This window comes from Tribolium castaneum, chromosome 6 (assembly GCF_031307605.1).
Source record: "Tribolium castaneum strain GA2 chromosome 6, icTriCast1.1, whole genome shotgun sequence".
Lineage (NCBI taxonomy): Eukaryota > Metazoa > Arthropoda > Insecta > Coleoptera > Tenebrionidae > Tribolium > Tribolium castaneum.
In genome coordinates this window covers 1995770-2011585 of record NC_087399.1, presented here as the reverse complement: position 1 = coordinate 2011585, position 15816 = coordinate 1995770, and the positions used below count along the sequence as shown (strand labels likewise).

Genomic DNA, 15816 nt, shown 5'->3' with positions numbered 1-15816 from the left:
CTCAAGGTGCCCCTCTTTATCCTGTTTCTGTGCTTTTTGCTGGATATAAGGATGCAACTCAACGTCACAGTCCAGAGGATTGAGATCCCGAGGAACGCGGTCCCGGACCCAGACGAAGACATTTAATGTAAAAGAAATATTTTATTCATCAGACTCAATACACTAATAAAAATCAATTAAAAAACACTTTGCTGTAAATGCAAATGTAAATGGAATATCTCGCTACAATAATTTAACAAGGAATTAAAACAACGTACAAATTTGGCAGTTTAAATGCTGGTGTTTGTCCTCATTCGTAACAAAAGAAACACACTTCTAGAATTCCATCTGAAACCGCCACTTGATTAGAACGGGAAAAACCGCAACAAACAACTCACTTATACAGTTAATTACAGCTAGAGCTTTCGATTGTGACCTCTTGCAGGATTTCTGCAAGAGGCCGACTCTGGCCTTCCCTCGACGGCTGCAGACTCGCACACCCATGGCTCGTACTCAGCGAATTCTGGGGAATTACAAGCTGTCAGATTGGCCCAACCAACTGTGGGACCCTAACTAAGTCGTGCAACTATTTGCCCAACTGGGCATTTATTTATAAAACGTAATAAATGTTTAATTGCTTTCAATAAATGCCCAGTTTCTTCTAAAATCCCAACTACACAGACATACAGACGGCCGACTCCTTAGAAAAAAATATCCACTTTCCCACACCTGTCCACCGTTCTCCAATTTTTTCAAAAGGGCACACGTTTCGACACAAGAATTAAAATTCGCGCCATCTGGACGGAAATTAACTCAACCGAGCTTTTTAAGTTGGCCATCTGTGACTAGAAACCCCTAACACGAAATTAGTACTCCTATGTCCTACCTATTAGTAATTTTAATCTATTACGTGTCTATCTGCTATGACTAAAATCCTGCGGGAATTAGAACTAGACGATAGAAAAAAATTCATATGCCATTAGTGTAGACACACAAACAACACCACGTCCCGACTTACTGCGACATTGTGAACAAACGCTTTGCAGTGTTGCCAGTACGAAATGTCTCGCCTTGGTAGGTAGTACCACCCAAACAAAAAAAATTGAAACAAAAACTCAACCCCCACACTTAACTAACGCAATGAAATTACCTTGTGTAGCGTACTCTGCGGCGCCACTTTTAAGTGCACTTTTTCGGCGCATAACGCCTTCAATAAGTTAATCCCTTCCTGCCTGTTCCTCTCAAATCGGCACTCCCACGCATCAAACAGCCGATTATAATACCGAACTTCCATGAAATTCAAATACTTGTGCGTCTGCGAGGTGGGGAAAATCCTCTCGAAACGCCCCTTAACACACCACTCGTCTTCGGCTTGCGTCAACTTTCGCACATCATCGCCAGTCAATTCGGCCAAAATATCGTCGAGGTAGTCGTGTCGTGACTCATACTGTTCGAAAAGTGTGTGCTTTTCCCGCTCTTTTTTCGTGAGCGAAGTTGTGTACAATTTGGGGTCGAAACATTGGGGGCTGTGACGGACGGTTTGAGACAACCTTGGCGGAAAATGGAACTGTGCGAGATCAAATAAGGTTTGGACAAGGGGGCCCTTAACATGTGCATCTAGCGGGCTGGCTGAATGCAAACTGGGCGAAATGTTCACTTCCAGTAGCCAAGCTTTGAGATTTTCATCGAGTAGGACATCGACCCCGAACAATTCGTAGCAATTGTACCGACTGAGCATGTTTTCTTCGCACAATTGGTGGATGGGGGCTTCCCCCGTAATGATTGTCTTGATGACGAGTTGTTGTAAATTGCGCCAGAGGGCTTTCGTGTCGACACCTTGCCTCGACATGTATTCGAGTAGTTTCGTTATCGTCCTGTCATTTTATTGGGTGAGTAGGGCAAGGGGCGTGGTTACAACACTCACCATTTGTGGCCTTGACACGCGTTAGCGTCCTCATTGGCTGTGTACTGACTCGACAATTTATTGATACTGTAATTGGTTAAATGCACAAAACGGTCTTTCAAGTCCTTGGAGTCGGAACTATATTTGGCTATAGAAAAATCAAGTATTCAATTCGGGTCTAAAATCACTCGTTACTTACCACTTGCAAATCTCGCCAAGCCGTCTGGATACAGGTAAATGCGCAATGGATTGAAACTAGTGACCAGGACGTACAATCTGAGATCAAACTTGCTCCCGTTTATCAGGTACGGATTCGAAATGTATTTTTGCACAACTAGGGACATTTTTTTGGGGAGTTGGGACCACTTGTTTATCACTTTGATGCCGGCACCGCGAGCTGAAGCCGGCTAAAGGAAAACAGAGTAAAAAAAACAACCATGTTTATAATTTTTTCGCCTAGGGAGATAAAGTACTTACCGGTTTAACAATCCACGCGTCTCCACTGCCGTTCTTATACTCCCAATTCTGCTTGAGTATTTTCAATTCGTGAGGTAGAACATACGTTTGAGGAATGAACCCAAATCTAGCAAAAAAAATTAATCGGGACTTTACCACTTTCTTAACCAATGAAATTACTCTTTGTATCCGAATTTATTGATAAGTCTTTGGAAATTGCGCCACAGCCGGTCTTTACGCCCCAATTGAAACGTTCCAGGGAAATGATTCAATTTTTGCGTCTCTTTTAACGTCTTAAACATTGGTGATTTCATGTGTTTGCCCCACGTACCCAACCATTGATTGGACTCTGAAAGTTTAAATGCCAAAAATTTGGGGAAAAAAGGTAGAAAGGGTTGGATTTGTCTCAGGATGGGGAAAATGGGGGCACACCTCGACTGAACTCACTTCTGACCAACGCAAAGCCCGAGTTTGTTAAAGTTTTGCGAACCACAACCGGCGTTATTGTGCTTAATTTCCACTTGAACAAACGCCGACCTGCCGGGACCTCAATGGGGCTGTCGGAGTCGTGGGTGCTGAAGCGGATGTATGGGGGGATGTGGGGGAAGAGGCTCGGGCGGAGGGGCCACCCCGAGGCGTCCCCACCTTCTGGAAATTAAAAAATATTGGAAAATGTTCGTGCAACACTCGCTGCGCTCGTGTTGCAAACAAATTGTGGTTACTTGCCTGGTATTTGTGGTGGGATGATTTCGGGTTCGGCGCCATTGCACGTGGCCTCACTGAGACTTTCCGATTCGTCGTCGGCGTTTAGCACTTCTTCGGCTTCGCTTTCGTCAGAACCGCTGTAGTCGCTGTAGGACATCGAATCAATTTATCGGGAATTGAGACATCGTCAACGCTTAGCTATGCGAAGCATTCGCGCGAAATGACTAACAGAATATTTTAAAAATAGACGTAATATAGACAAAGAGTTTGGATTAAGTGGAAGTCGTAAATCACACGCTTAATAGGCTGGCAATCCTCCTCAAAGCACGGTTTTAAGTGTTTTCACGGAGCTAAAATGAAAACTAAGGAATGCGAAAAATTTACAACTTGGCACCGGTCGATTGAAGAAAGTCGCGAAAATTAATCGTCAACACAGTTTTTTGTAAATTGTACGCAAATAAAGCTTTCTTATTGGTTGTGTTTTAAATTTATTTTTAATGTCTTGCTACAAACTGTAGCAGATGCCATATAAAGGTGGGTGCATTTTATTTTTGTATTGTACTTTTTTTATTCACAAAACAATAATTCCTTCATTCCCTCCTTTTTCCAAATGTGCCAAAAAAATTTTTGGTAACTTATTACTTTCTGATTCTTTACCTTTCCGTGAATTCGGCGATGGGTGTGTTTATCTTGCTGGAAGGCAGGCGCACCTTCTTCATTTTCCCCAGATTGATTTTCTTCGTCTTGATGGCAATTTTCCTGGGCCTTGGGCCAATCTCGCTCTGATTTATCGTAATAATATCGTCAACGTCCGACTTTTTGGCATTTTTGGACGCAAGTCTCTCCTTCACAGCTTGCAGCTCCTTTGCATATTTCTGCTCCAACTTGCTGCCGTGCACCGGCACAAATTTTTGGTTTTTGGCTTCGATTTCCAGCTTCTTGCCCGTCTTCCACAGGGCAATGCGCTCCCGCACCGACTCGATCTCCTTAATGTAGCGCTCGTGCAAGTTTGAGGCATCGCGGATTTTATCAAAATAGGTGCTGGTGTCGAAACTGAGCTGATTGTCGTAGACGGTGTACGGACTCCTGGGGGGCTTTTTGGCGAAGCCGTTGAGGTGGTGTTTCGGTTTCTCGTACTTGAAGGCGTCGTAAAAGTCTTCTTGTTTCATTTTGAGGGCGGGCTCGTAATTTCTGACGCCTTCTGGTGGTGGTAATTTTGACGTTTGGCAATTGTTCGATATATAAGAGGTTGGCAATTCGCACAGCTGGCTTGACCGGATTTTGTAATCGCGAGGGGGCTCATACCAGTTGTAATTGTTCAATTCCAAGTCCATGTTCTCGTACTCGCGGCTCCTGGCGTACTTTTTCGGCGACAAACTCTTCATTTCCTTGCACTTTCGCCGGCATTCGGTGGTCTCGCTGCGGGAGCGCCGCCTCGGGGAGCTGCGCTCGCAAGTGGGGCACCAACTCGAATACGCGTACTTGCAAAATCTGTCTTCACCGGGGGGGTAATTCAATTGGCAATCTCCCATCGCAGGGGGCTGCGGGAAAAAAACACATAACCTCACATAAATTCAAAAACCGGCCAAAATACCGACCATTTAGCACAGTTATTTGAATTCGATCCAAAATGGAGCTGAATTAACGTGCACGTACCTTTAAATTGACGGAGACGAGGCTTTGAAGGGAAAATTGGGGCGGAAAAGGGGAAATTCAACTTACCTATTTTTGGGAAAATCAATAAACTCCAATTAGCATTTTCTGAGGGAAATTGTCATTAAAATTTCTTCAAGACAGGTCGAGGAACCGTACCATTTTTGCCCGCGTGTAGTTCACAATTACGCCCGCCGGGACTAGCTCAGACCACGTTGTCTTGTACTTCCTTTTCTAACACAGGACAAAGTTGACGGGAATTGTAACGCGTATGTCTGAGCTTGATCCGGAAAATTTTTAAAATGGACGATTTAATCAAGTTGTCACGGATTGGGCGGTAAAATTTTAATTATTTTGAAAAATCAGCGTTTTTTGCATATTTTGGGCAAAATTTAAACGCTTGTTTCAATTAAATGTGGTACTGGCGGTAAATTGATTATCCGATTAGTTAAAAAAACCTCAAAGTCATTGAAGTATGAAATTTTTTCCCGTATAACCGTGCTAATGAATTAATGTTTGTTATCAAATTTCTCTATCTATGGAATAAAGCACTGTATTGTTTATTGTCGGAGTCACTTATTTTGTTCCCTATTGGACGGTTGTTTTTAAATAACAAAAAGGTGAAAAGAAAACACACTATTTCAATAAAAGCACTTTATTTATTTAATTCTGTAAACCGAGGTGGAAATATTACACTTCATTTAACTGTTTGCAAAATATCAGAATTTCAAAATAACCACCGGTAGTTCAAATGGCCTGTCCATAAATGTCAACCACTCGTCAAACGTCAAACATTTGCATTACTAAATTCAGAAATTTTTGATTTCTTGAATGATTTTGCATTAAAGTGGGCCCTAATTACCACTAGTGATTATGTCCCAGTAATGTCCAGAGTAAGTGTTCCTTAATTGTGCTTAAACTACCCAAAAAGTGGGATTAGTTTTGTGCAAAAATGAGTAGTTTGCGTCCCATGAGCTCGTGCTACGAGCACAATGTGTACGAAATGAACAATGAGAGTATGGTTTTCCAACAAAACGACCTTTTCCCCCTGGCTTTCCCCTGCATGGAGGAAATCCGGCGTCAGGGGCGGCTATGCGACGTTGTTTTGAAGGTACCAACCTTCCAGCAAAACCCAAATCCTGGAACGATTTTTCCAGATTGATGGCCAGGACTTCAGTGCCCATAAAATCGTCCTGGCCGCCACCATCCCCTACTTCCATGCCATGTTCATGAACGACATGGTAGAGTCCCGGAATAAGGAGATTGAAATGAAATGCATCGACGCAATGTTGGTGACAATGCCGCCGTAAAATCTAGTCTGATTTTTTTTATTAAAGGGCGCTAGAAGCTCTGATTAATTTCGCATACTCAGGCCGTGTCATTCTGGACAAAAACAACGTTCAGAGCATAATGATAGGGGCCTCGTTTTTGCAACTGAGCAAAGTCAGGGACGCCTGTGCCAATTATTTGCTACAAGGGTTGCACCCCCAGAACGCCATAGGGGTGCGTGATTTTGCCGACAGTCTTGGGTGCCCCAGCTTGGCCGACTCGGCCGAGAAATACATTGAGACGTACTTCCACGAGGTGTCGCTGCATGAGGAGTACCTCAATTTGAGCCTGGCTGAGGTTAAGACTTTGCTAAACAAAAATGAATTGAGGGTGGAAAGCGAGGAGCAGGTTTTTGAGGCTTGTATGAGGTGGATCAAGCATCGGGACTGTCGGAAGGAGTTTTTACCCGAGCTTTTGGCCCTTGTGAGGCTCCCGTTGCTGTCCCCGCTCTACATTACCGACAGAGTGGGGACCGAGGAAGCCATTCGTTACTCACTGCAATGCCGGTCTGTAATACAATTTTTTTGCAAAAAACTTAACTAATTTTAATTTTTTAATCAGCGATTTGTTAGATGAGGCCCGCACTTATCATTTAATTCCCGAGCGACGTGCTTTGATGCAAAGTTTTAAGACCGAGCCACGAGCTTGCGAAGTTAAAGGTTACATTTACGTAGTTGGGGGGCTAAATAAACACGGTGAGTTGCCTAAAAACCGCCAATTTTTTCCTTAAGAGGGTTTTTAGGGGACTCACTGAGCACTGTTGAGTATTACGACCCCAAAACAAACACCTGGCACATGGCGCCACCTATGTCAATGTTGCGGTCTCGGTTAGGTGTCGCGGTCCTGAGGAGCCAATTGTATGCCTTCGGGGGCTATAATGGCAAAGACAGGTTGGCCAGTGTTGAAGTTTACGACGCCACTAAAAAAGAATGGTCCTCGGTGAGCCCCATGCAGTGTAAACGAAGGTAAAATAATCGAGTTGGTGATTTTGTATTGCCAACTTAATTTTAGCGCACTGGGGGCTACCGCCCTAGGCGACATAATCTACGTTTGTGGGGGCTATGATGGGGTCACGTCGCTCAATTCCGTGGAGCGGTACCACCCATTGACCAACACTTGGTTTTCGTTAGCCCCCATGAATAAGTCGCGCAGCGCTGGGGCCGTGATTGCCTGCCAGGGCTACATTTACGCACTGGGGGGGCACGATGGGCTTTCCATTTTTGATTCAGTCGAGCGCTACGATCCGAATTCTAATACTTGGACGGAGGCGGCCCCCATGTTGACGAAGCGATGCAGGTTGGGGGTGGCAATGTTGGGGGGGAAGTTGTACGCGTGTGGGGGCTACGACGGGAGCACGTTTTTGCAAACTGTGGAAATGTACAATCCTTACACTAATAAGTAGGTATTGGGTTGGGGGTTGTTGTTATTAAAGCGGTTTTATTTAGGTGGACGTATGTGGCCCCCATGAACGCGCAAAGGAGTCGCGTAGCCTTGACGGCAAATATGGGCAAATTGTGGGCTGTTGGGGGCTATGACGGGATCTCGAATTTGGTTTCTGTGGAGGTTTATGACCCGAAGACGGATCAGTGGACGTATGCGGCCCCCATGGTGGCGCATGAGGGGGGCGTGGGGCTGGGGGTTATCTCTGTTCCTTAATTGACTGTTAATTAAGTAATTTATTGTTTTATCTTAAGAAATAAAATGTTTCATCAAAGCCAAGTGTTTTTTTCTGGGGAGTTTTAGTCAATGTTGGCAACGAATGACATTTAAAGTGTGACATTTATTGTGAAGGTGTTTAGATAAATGGGTGATTAAAATTCTTAAACGAATTTTTATTGTTATTTGGTGATAAATTTCGTTTGATTGGTTATCACAAGGTAATTATCTTCCCCCGATTTACGTGAGGCATCCAATTATATCAGCCTCAAGCTTATCAGTAATTCTTGATAAGTGAGTCACTAGTCGCAACCAGCTGCAATTTTGCTCTATTTACACAACTCTCGTAACAATGTACATACCCTTGCAGAATTCAACAATGTTCCCCAAACGGTTCAAATTGGGCTCAGCCCGGAATAACGAATGGAGGTGTTGTTTTTGTTTGCATGTCCGCACTGCGACTATTTTGCTCGGAATCTGGCATTTAGTAAGTCCAAAGATAGTTTAAAACAACCAAAATACCAATTTGTTTGTTGTAGATATTGCACATATTGGCACTGGCTGTATTGGCATTGCTGATGCGCAACCATAATGTGATTATGCAACATAATGCAGAATTTGAACAGAGCAATTTTTTGCCAACTCCTTTGAGCAAAAAAGTCAAGGATGAGGATAATCCCTATTATTTGCCCACGACGCAGGATGGGCGCACTATTTATTCATGTAAGTGTTAAAAAATCATAACATTTTTTGTGATTTTCAGAGTCATTGCATTATCTGTTTGTTTACATGTGCTATAATAACAATGATTTTTCAGCGGACATTGATATGGGCGCTTTAATGACCGTCTGTACCCTTTCTATCACCTTGCTGATGGTGTATGGTACAATTAGAGGCAAAGCCACCCATTTATTACCCTTCTTCTGTTTACAATTATTCGACTTTGCAATCACCACGTGAGTATAATTAACCGGTATGTTTTTGGATAAGGGATGTTTTTGTCAAGTATGACAAATGGAACAAAGTTTCTCAAAAATTACAATATTTAGGTGAATATGATAACATTTTTGCTTCTCTTTGAGCTCAGAAAATTACGTAAGTAATTTCGCTAATTCGCTAAACGTCTTAACTTTTCCTTTTTCTGAAAGTTTTTGTATGTCTTTCAATCAGAAACGCAATTATTTCACTAAATTTCAGCAGAATATGAGCTGCAAAATCATTAAATTATGATGAAAATATTGTAAATATTTGTCTTATACGATGATATCAATTTATTTTGGCTTTAAACTCTCTTATTTCCGCGAAACCTGGCCGAAAAATTACACAGTCAGGTCGAAAATGGTATAATTTAGTAAGTTTTTAATTAGAAATGTAACTATTTTGAGAAAGTTTGATGAAAATGAGTTAGAAAATCGTCAAACCAAATCTAAAGTGACTTAACTTTGATATTTTTTCGAATATTTAAGCACGTTTTTGGGTCGAAAATTCAGATTTTTACAGATTGTCCCAAAGTGGGCTAAAAAAACCATTGAATTAGTGAGAAATTACGTTATTATTTTTCTTTTTGGGGTATTTTCTAGGTTTTTCGACAAAACATGTCATTATTTCACGAAATTTCGTCAAAAATAAGCCGAAAAGTGGTTGAATTTACTTGGAAATCGTGGTATTTCTGTTATTTTTTGGTAAAACCGGGCTATTATTTCCGAAAAAGACTTAATTTTTGTTCTTTCCGACGTTGTTTTATCAGAAAATGAGCCAAAAAAATAACTAAATTAAAACATTTCCGATTTCAAACTCAGACAATTCCGCGAAATTTTGTCAAAACCTGACCGAAAAAATACTAAGTCACGTCGAAAATAGCGTAATTTAGTACGTTTTTAGTCAGATATCCAATTATTTGGCGGAAGTTTCTTATAAAATGTGTCGGAAAATCATCAAAGTAAGTCTAAAATGACGCATCTTTGGTTCTTTTCCAATTATTTTAAGTGACTTTCTTGAGTTGAAAACTGATTTTTACCAGATTGTGCCAAATCGGACAAAAAAAAATTAAATTATTTAAAAAAATACGGTATTATTTCTTCTTTTCGAGCGTTTTACAGGATTTTCAGCCAAAAATATCATTATTTCACGAAATTTCATTAAGAAATAAGCCGAAAAATCGCCGAATTCGGTCGGAAATTGTGTTATTTTTCTTACTGAGCTCGTTCCTGTTCTAAAAACTCAACTTTTTGAGTGATTTCACTAAAACTGTTTGAATTGGGTCGAGGTGACATTGTTTGGCTTTTCCGAACGTCTAAGCACGTTTTTGGATTAGTAAACAATCTTTTAATAGATTGCTCGACAAAAAAAAACACTAAATTGGGTAAAAAATGTACGTTTATTAGTTTGGGGAAAATAAGTAGGACTAAGTGCGTGTATTTACTTTCAAAATAATGTATTTTTCCTGAGTGTTTAGCACGTTTTTCAATCACAAAAAAAACGAAAAATCATTAATCAGAACGCTACAGATTTCCATTTCAAAGCCTTGTCCGAAAACATCGTGCCGTAACATTTTATAATTAGCACGTAATCTGCAGTTTTGCGATAAGTTGATTTATTGGAGCCCTAAACCCTTGCAGATTGACAGCCACCGGCTACTTCTGTTATTTGCGTTCAGTCCATCGCCTGGTCGCCGAACACTGGCACAACCTCCCTTTCCGTAACGAACTCCTCAAACTCAGTCCTCAGTACCTCTCCCTCCTGGTCCTCGCCGCTTTCCTCATTTCCATGCTATGGAAAGCCTATTGCATTGGCATAGTGTGGCGTTGCTACAAATACCTAACTTTGCGACAACAGTCGCGCAACAATACCATCCATTACATCCTTCCAACTGAAGGTTCCGATCGGTTACCAGAACCGGACTATTCCACTTTATTGCGCGAGCAGGAGGCGGCCTTTGGCGGCGCTTTGAAAATGACGCCGCCGCCCTCCTATCAGGACATTATGGAGGATCAGCCGCCCCCATATCCCACCGTTTTGGTCAATGAAGTGCATAGTCCGGGGACTTACAGGGTGGAAACGGAGGCACAGCAGCCCCAAGAGGCCGCCGCTGAGGCAAGCAACGAGGGCCGAGAGGGAGAGAAGAAGGAGGAAGAGGAGGGTAATAATAGTAAATAAACGATTATTGGTGTAGTCATAGTTATTATAACGAAGTGTGCACTTCTTTCAATTCAATAAATCGATTTTCGTGTCAACATTCCACAGTTTGAGTAGAAGCACTTAGAAAACAAAACGAGAATTCAAATGTGTATTTTAGATTAAAGAAATGAGTGTTTCCTAACTAATAACGAAGTTTATGTAACATATCTTATGCTAATTACGGTTTCAAGAGTGTACTCTTTCAATGTATAGTCGGTTTTATTTATTTGAAGGTTGACTGAACTTTAGAATTGCTTTAATTTTTATATGTGAGGCGCAAGGCCAAGTCGGCCGGCTGAATAGGTTGTTCAGTATCTATAACATGTACTTTAAAAGTAAATATAGCTCGAAAAATGCATGGCCCATTTATTTGCCACCTTTGCAATATTACAGTGGAGTTCGGTTAACGAAGTAAAAAATCCAGTCAATAGAATCACCAAATACGGTAGGAAAGGGTGTTTTTTTTAATTAAATATATAAAATTTCGCCACTTAAAAAATGTTCGGAAATAACGGCCAGAAGTGTAAGAAAATCATTTAATAATATGCAGTAACAACGAATCTAATTACTTCTTAACTATTTGGATGACGTCCTCGTCGTGCATGACGTGGGAAGTGCCGACCCTTTGGGGCGAGTATTTGGTGCTCGTGCCCCAGACTAAGGCATACTTGAATTGCTGGGCGAGCGTTCTGTGGATTGCGTGACACACATGCTCCACTGTAACCCCCTTTCTCAGAATCAAGCCGTCGCTGAAATCCGGCGGCTGTCCCGGTTTTTTCGTATAAACGCGAATTAAATTTAAATACTCCCAGAGGACTTGAAGGAGGTAATCTAGGTTGAGCTTCATGTTGCAACTGACGACAACACTGTTCGGCTGTCTGGCTATTCTATCGACTTCCTCGATCGAAATCTGATCGATTTTATTATAAACGTAAAGGCATGGAAGATAGACGCGGTTCGCACAAATCACGTCGATTAACTCATCGGCAGTGCAGTCTTCCCTGAAGAGAACCTCAGCGTTGAAGATTTTGTACTCGTGCAGAATCATTTGCACGAGCTTTTCGTCGATTTTCGTCAAGGGACAAGTGGAATTGAACGAAATACCGCCCCCTTTTTTCACCTGTTAGTGTCAAGAATTAAATTACACAGCGAGACGGGCGCCAGACTTGCCTTGAAATAAATGTTGGGCTTCATTTTGTTCAGCCTAATCCCCACACTTTCCAATTCCTTTTCTAATAAGTGTCGGTGGACGTCCTTTTTCGTGGCGTCCAGCATCATGAGGACCAAGTCGGCCGTGCGTGCCACCGCTATCACCTGCCGCCCCCTGCCCTTGCCCTGGGCAGCCCCCTCGATAATCCCGGGCAAATCGAGCAGCTGGATATTGGCCCCATTGTAGTCGATCACGCCCGGGATGCACGTCAAGGTCGTGAATTCGTACGACGCTGCCTCGCTTTCCGTCTTCGTTAAAGTTGACAACAAAGTGGACTAGAAAAAACATGAAACGACAGGTCAGGGGGTTCCCAAAACTCACTTTTCCGACTGACGGGAAGCCGATCAAGGCCACACGCGCATCCCCACTTTTTAAAACGTCGAAACCTTCACCTTTTTCCGATTTTTTCGAAGGCTCCAAGAGCTGGGAACGGTATTTTGCAAGTTTGGCTTTGAGGAGCCCTAAGTGGTACTCGGTGGCTGAAATAGGCCAATAAAACAACACAAAAGGGGGCGAAGTGTCTCCTGTACCTTTATTTTTTTGCGTGCGAGAGATTTCCTTCTCGATTTCCGAGATTTTTTCCAAAATTCCCATTTTCTGGCACGTTTTATTCCGGTTTGTTTGACATTTGGCACGATTGGCACCACTGTTTGGTGTAAATATAACCTCAAGTTTTGCTATTTATTTTGGGGCTAAAGGGTGTTAAAATGGGGCGCAAAATTCCAGGCCGGAAGCATAGGGGGGTCCGAGACCCCGAGAAACAACGTGCGGAGCGCGAGAAAAGGTACAACGTTGTTCGGTCTGGCATAACCTTACTTTGGCACGTTTCAGTCTTAAGGATAAAATAAACGCGCCCCCGAGTAACCCAGACGAACAGTACGTTCCTAAAAGTCTGCAAAGGATCGCCGAGCTTAAGGCGAAGGTTAAAAGTGGCGATTTTTTGCGCAAAAAGGTGAAAAAACCGCGTCCGAAGCCATTCTTTAAACAAGGTCCGAATGAGTCAGATAAACAGTTTTTGTATCGGGTGCACAAGCACTGTGCGATGGTTAAACACGAGGCGGCTTTTGAGGAAAAATTTGGGGTTGAGGTTCAGAGGAATGCAGAGGGGGAGATAGAAGGGGTTAAAAAACGGGCTAAAGACCCCGTGCAAGTGATGGTTAAAGAAGCAAAACAGGCCAAGAAGAAGAAGAAGGAAGAAGGGCCTAAATTAACAAAGTCGCAAAAAAGGAGATTAAAATTAAACGAAAAGAAGCAGAAGAGAATTAATGATAAAGTTGATGAGTTTGAGAAGTTTCAAGATAGGGTTAAGTTTGGGGAACAAGTGCATGAACCACCTACATTGACTGCGCCCCGGAAGGTTAAAACGGGGGGCGAAGCCCCACGAGTAAGTCACGCTTTCGCATACATTTTAATGAATTTGAAATTAAGTTGGCAACATTGTCACTCATTCCGGAGGGGTGGCCGCGTAACTGTTGCCAACCCAAATTCGAGCCCCAAAAGTTGAATTTTTATTATTTATTTTGCGAAATAAACTAAGTTTTTAACTGAAAAAACGTGCTTTAACCAAATTTCACTCAAAGTCGAACTAAATACCAACAATTTCGAGTTATTTTTTTAATTTTTGAGCGTGCTTTGACAAGTCTACGGAGGACTATAACTTAGGAAACGAATAAATCGCAGATTTCTGTACCCAAAAAAATAGTACGGGTGGGGAAAATGAGGGCGCTTCGAGCGTTATACCGAAAAAAATGCAGAAATGTTGAGTTCTGCATTCTCCACAAACTGACCTCTAAAATTTTGATGAGAAATATGGGAAAAAATTATTAAAATTTGCGCTTCGTCTCGTATTTTTAAAACGCTGCAAACTGTAGACAATTAAATTTTCTTTAAAAAGTCCTCAAGACCATATTTCTATCTTCTGAGTAAACCAGTGTTGCCAATTTAATTTGAAAATAACAAACGTAATTTAAAAAACAAAATTTTAGCCCGGCAAAAAAGACTTGTTGTTGAAGTCTGTTCTAAACAAAACCAGTAATAAAGTGATTGATAAAACGGGAAAAAGGAAAGACTTGCCAAACGCCCTTAGGAGACAACTTGATAAACAACAGAAGGAAGTGATTGAAGCTTACAGGGAATTAAAAGGCAGGAGAAGTGAATTGTAACTATTTTATTAACAAAAATACAAAAACTTTATCAAAATACAATATTTTGTTTAAATAAAAATCAACATGAACACTTGTGATGTAACGATAAGTTCAGAGAATGTTTGAATTTGGGTCCCAAGTCCAAAATTTGTGATTTAAAGTTACATCAAACGAACGAGCTTAACTTAACTAGGAATTGGTAACTTAAGTAATAAGTTGTCTAGGAACACTTTAAATAGTATTGACTTCAACCCCGGGATACACGTAGGGATTTTTGTCCTTGAGCGTTTCATAAATACCTAAAACTAGCTCCCGGAAAACAATCGGGTTAACATTTTTGCCAACATGATACAAAACGAAAAAATCGCCGTAACTGAACTTTTGTATAATCGAAGTGGCTTGTTTACTCCCGATAAACCTGGCTTGCGCCATTAGGAGATAAACGCGCAGTTTCGGCACACAAACGACCACAAAACGATAAATTAGCGACAAAAAAGTAACACCGGAAAGAAAAAACAACCAAAACCACAACACAATAAACAACTTTTCATTTAAAATGTTCAGCGGGAGGATACAGAGGGCGTCCCGGTTGACCTCGGAGCCCGAAGGGCCGTAAAACCTGTACTGACACTTGGTCAGTTTCGGGAACACTTCGTTCATTGCGTTGATGTCCCCGTTGGCAAAGACCTTAAAACCGTAGAGGGCGAACTGCCCCCCCAGGAACGTGTCCATGAGGAAAATTTGCAAAATCTGGCAAAAAATGGCTTAAGCCCAGCGTAAACAAGGGGGCAACTTACCACATTGGCCAAGTTGAGTATCTCACAGACGACGTATCTGATGGCATACAACGTGTGGAAATATTTCCCGTTGATTATGTACTGGATCATTTGGGACTTGGTGGTGGGGTTCCACGACGCCGTCACCAGGGGGGTGTTCAGGTCGCTCACCAGGAGCCTCAAACGGCCCCCTTCCCACGTCTTCCACAAGTAACGGGGCAGGTAGAAGAGCAGCGCTTGGAAGCAGAAAACGATACAAACCCACTGGTAGTACTTCTGCCAGATGATTTTATCATCAGGGCTCCGCATCCAGGGCCGTATGTCGCGGTTGTCGAGCCCCAAACCCGGAATAAACCCACTTTTGCCTGCACAAAATTTAAAAAAAACGTCCCGGCTTGTTGGCCAATTACCTGATAGGGTGTCCCGCCGGATGTACGTCCCGTGTATCCAGCAGTACGTCTCGACGATGTCCCGGTTCTCCTCCACTTTGCAATTGATGGGGTCCCCAAAATACTGCTTGCTGGTCAAGAGTATGGAAAACACGATCAGCATAATCACGGTTAATTTGTAGTGCAAACGGAACACGTTATTGTCAGTACGGATCTGTTCCACCTTCACTAAGGACTTGAAAGAGTTCAAAAAGTCCATCATTGTAAGTTAATTTCAAAATGAACAAGTTTTCACACTCGACCGGTAGAAAATGGCGCCAAGTGCCTGCCCCTATTGCCAACCGCATAGAGGCGAAAGTCGCAACTCGCGGTTTTATTCCACCAAAAAAGATTTTTTGTTTGTGCAATTAAATGGTTTTTACTGCTGGTTTTATTGTTC

At 42.2% G+C, this 15816-nt stretch overlaps 6 protein-coding genes across 11 annotated transcripts; 3 read left to right on the top strand and 3 right to left on the bottom strand.

The window, feature by feature from the left end:
- Positions 1-130: 130 nt before the first annotated feature.
- On the bottom strand, positions 131-4912 carry LOC103314096 (tubulin monoglutamylase TTLL4). 6 transcript variants are annotated; one of them, XR_010334503.1, is made up of 12 exons: positions 4766-4912; positions 3701-4584; positions 3065-3189; positions 2771-2986; positions 2519-2687; positions 2360-2465; positions 2082-2289; positions 1904-2030; positions 1130-1853; positions 890-1049; positions 378-834; positions 131-327 (listed from the first exon to the last, which is right to left on the bottom strand). XR_010334503.1 is itself a non-coding variant. In XM_015982861.2 (12 exons), exons 2-11 carry the CDS (start codon positions 4573-4575, stop codon positions 396-398), a joined length of 2709 nt encoding a protein of 902 aa, XP_015838347.2. In that variant the 5' UTR covers positions 4576-4584; positions 4766-4912; the 3' UTR covers positions 131-327; positions 378-395. The 6 variants fall into 6 exon arrangements, 5 of the variants coding, with proteins under 5 accessions (XP_015838347.2, XP_015838349.2, XP_015838348.2 ...); XM_015982861.2 differs by having other exon boundaries at positions 378-502; positions 998-1049; XM_015982863.2 differs by having other exon boundaries at positions 378-502; positions 998-1049; positions 2786-2986.
- A 524-nt stretch (positions 4913-5436) lies between these two features.
- KLHL18 (Kelch like family member 18) lies at positions 5437-7739 on the top strand. The gene is made up of 7 exons (XM_008199033.3): positions 5437-5807; positions 5854-5984; positions 6034-6531; positions 6587-6720; positions 6768-6990; positions 7037-7423; positions 7471-7739. Exons 1-7 carry the CDS (start codon positions 5649-5651, stop codon positions 7679-7681), a joined length of 1743 nt encoding a protein of 580 aa, XP_008197255.1. The 5' UTR covers positions 5437-5648; the 3' UTR covers positions 7682-7739.
- Positions 7740-7761: 22 nt separating this feature from the next.
- On the top strand, positions 7762-11214 carry LOC661610 (uncharacterized protein). The gene is made up of 5 exons (XM_967761.5): positions 7762-7902; positions 8052-8168; positions 8221-8404; positions 8499-8637; positions 10300-11214. The coding sequence occupies exons 2-5, from the start codon at positions 8061-8063 to the stop codon at positions 10835-10837; spliced, it is 969 nt and encodes a 322-aa protein (XP_972854.2). The 5' UTR covers positions 7762-7902; positions 8052-8060; the 3' UTR covers positions 10838-11214.
- Positions 11215-11380: 166 nt separating this feature from the next.
- LOC661656 (uncharacterized protein) lies at positions 11381-12714 on the bottom strand. Its single transcript, XM_967806.4, has 4 exons — positions 12599-12714; positions 12390-12547; positions 12029-12343; positions 11381-11978 (listed from the first exon to the last, which is right to left on the bottom strand). Exons 1-4 carry the CDS (start codon positions 12660-12662, stop codon positions 11424-11426), a joined length of 1092 nt encoding a protein of 363 aa, XP_972899.1. The 5' UTR covers positions 12663-12714; the 3' UTR covers positions 11381-11423.
- LOC661695 (uncharacterized protein) lies at positions 12711-14272 on the top strand. Its single transcript, XM_967843.4, has 3 exons — positions 12711-12852; positions 12900-13452; positions 14054-14272. The coding sequence occupies exons 1-3, from the start codon at positions 12776-12778 to the stop codon at positions 14228-14230; spliced, it is 807 nt and encodes a 268-aa protein (XP_972936.2). The 5' UTR covers positions 12711-12775; the 3' UTR covers positions 14231-14272.
- LOC661739 (innexin inx2) lies at positions 14221-15791 on the bottom strand. The gene is made up of 3 exons (XM_967885.4): positions 15399-15791; positions 15010-15353; positions 14221-14962 (listed from the first exon to the last, which is right to left on the bottom strand). The coding sequence occupies exons 1-3, from the start codon at positions 15637-15639 to the stop codon at positions 14444-14446; spliced, it is 1104 nt and encodes a 367-aa protein (XP_972978.3). The 5' UTR covers positions 15640-15791; the 3' UTR covers positions 14221-14443.
- Positions 15792-15816: the final 25 nt, after the last annotated feature.

Coding starts and splice junctions, on each gene's coding strand:
- LOC103314096 (XM_015982861.2), bottom strand. CDS start 4,575: ATGGGAGATTGCCAATTGAATTACCCCCCCGGTGAAGACAGATTTTGC. Junction 2,688..2,770: donor CAGAAGTGAGTTCAGTCGAG/GTGTGCCCCCAT, acceptor TTAAACTTTCAG/AGTCCAATCAATGGTTGGGT. Junction 503..997: donor CGTTTGTTCACAATGTCGCA/GTAAGTCGGGAC, acceptor GTAATTCCCCAG/AATTCGCTGAGTACGAGCCA.
- KLHL18 (XM_008199033.3), top strand. CDS start 5,649: ATGAGTAGTTTGCGTCCCATGAGCTCGTGCTACGAGCACAATGTGTAC. Junction 5,808..5,853: donor TATGCGACGTTGTTTTGAAG/GTACCAACCTTC, acceptor CGATTTTTCCAG/ATTGATGGCCAGGACTTCAG. Junction 6,991..7,036: donor CCCATGCAGTGTAAACGAAG/GTAAAATAATCG, acceptor ACTTAATTTTAG/CGCACTGGGGGCTACCGCCC.
- LOC661610 (XM_967761.5), top strand. CDS start 8,061: ATGTTCCCCAAACGGTTCAAATTGGGCTCAGCCCGGAATAACGAATGG. Junction 8,405..8,498: donor TGGGCGCACTATTTATTCAT/GTAAGTGTTAAA, acceptor ATGATTTTTCAG/CGGACATTGATATGGGCGCT. Junction 8,638..10,299: donor TTCGACTTTGCAATCACCAC/GTGAGTATAATT, acceptor AAACCCTTGCAG/ATTGACAGCCACCGGCTACT.
- LOC661656 (XM_967806.4), bottom strand. CDS start 12,662: ATGGGAATTTTGGAAAAAATCTCGGAAATCGAGAAGGAAATCTCTCGC. Junction 12,548..12,598: donor TCGCACGCAAAAAAATAAAG/GTACAGGAGACA, acceptor GGCCTATTTCAG/CCACCGAGTACCACTTAGGG. Junction 11,979..12,028: donor AGCCCAACATTTATTTCAAG/GCAAGTCTGGCG, acceptor TGACACTAACAG/GTGAAAAAAGGGGGCGGTAT.
- LOC661695 (XM_967843.4), top strand. CDS start 12,776: ATGGGGCGCAAAATTCCAGGCCGGAAGCATAGGGGGGTCCGAGACCCC. Junction 12,853..12,899: donor CGTGCGGAGCGCGAGAAAAG/GTACAACGTTGT, acceptor GGCACGTTTCAG/TCTTAAGGATAAAATAAACG. Junction 13,453..14,053: donor CGGGGGGCGAAGCCCCACGA/GTAAGTCACGCT, acceptor ACAAAATTTTAG/CCCGGCAAAAAAGACTTGTT.
- LOC661739 (XM_967885.4), bottom strand. CDS start 15,639: ATGATGGACTTTTTGAACTCTTTCAAGTCCTTAGTGAAGGTGGAACAG. Junction 15,354..15,398: donor CCGGCGGGACACCCTATCAG/GTAATTGGCCAA, acceptor AATTTTGTGCAG/GCAAAAGTGGGTTTATTCCG. Junction 14,963..15,009: donor TACTCAACTTGGCCAATGTG/GTAAGTTGCCCC, acceptor ATTTTTTGCCAG/ATTTTGCAAATTTTCCTCAT.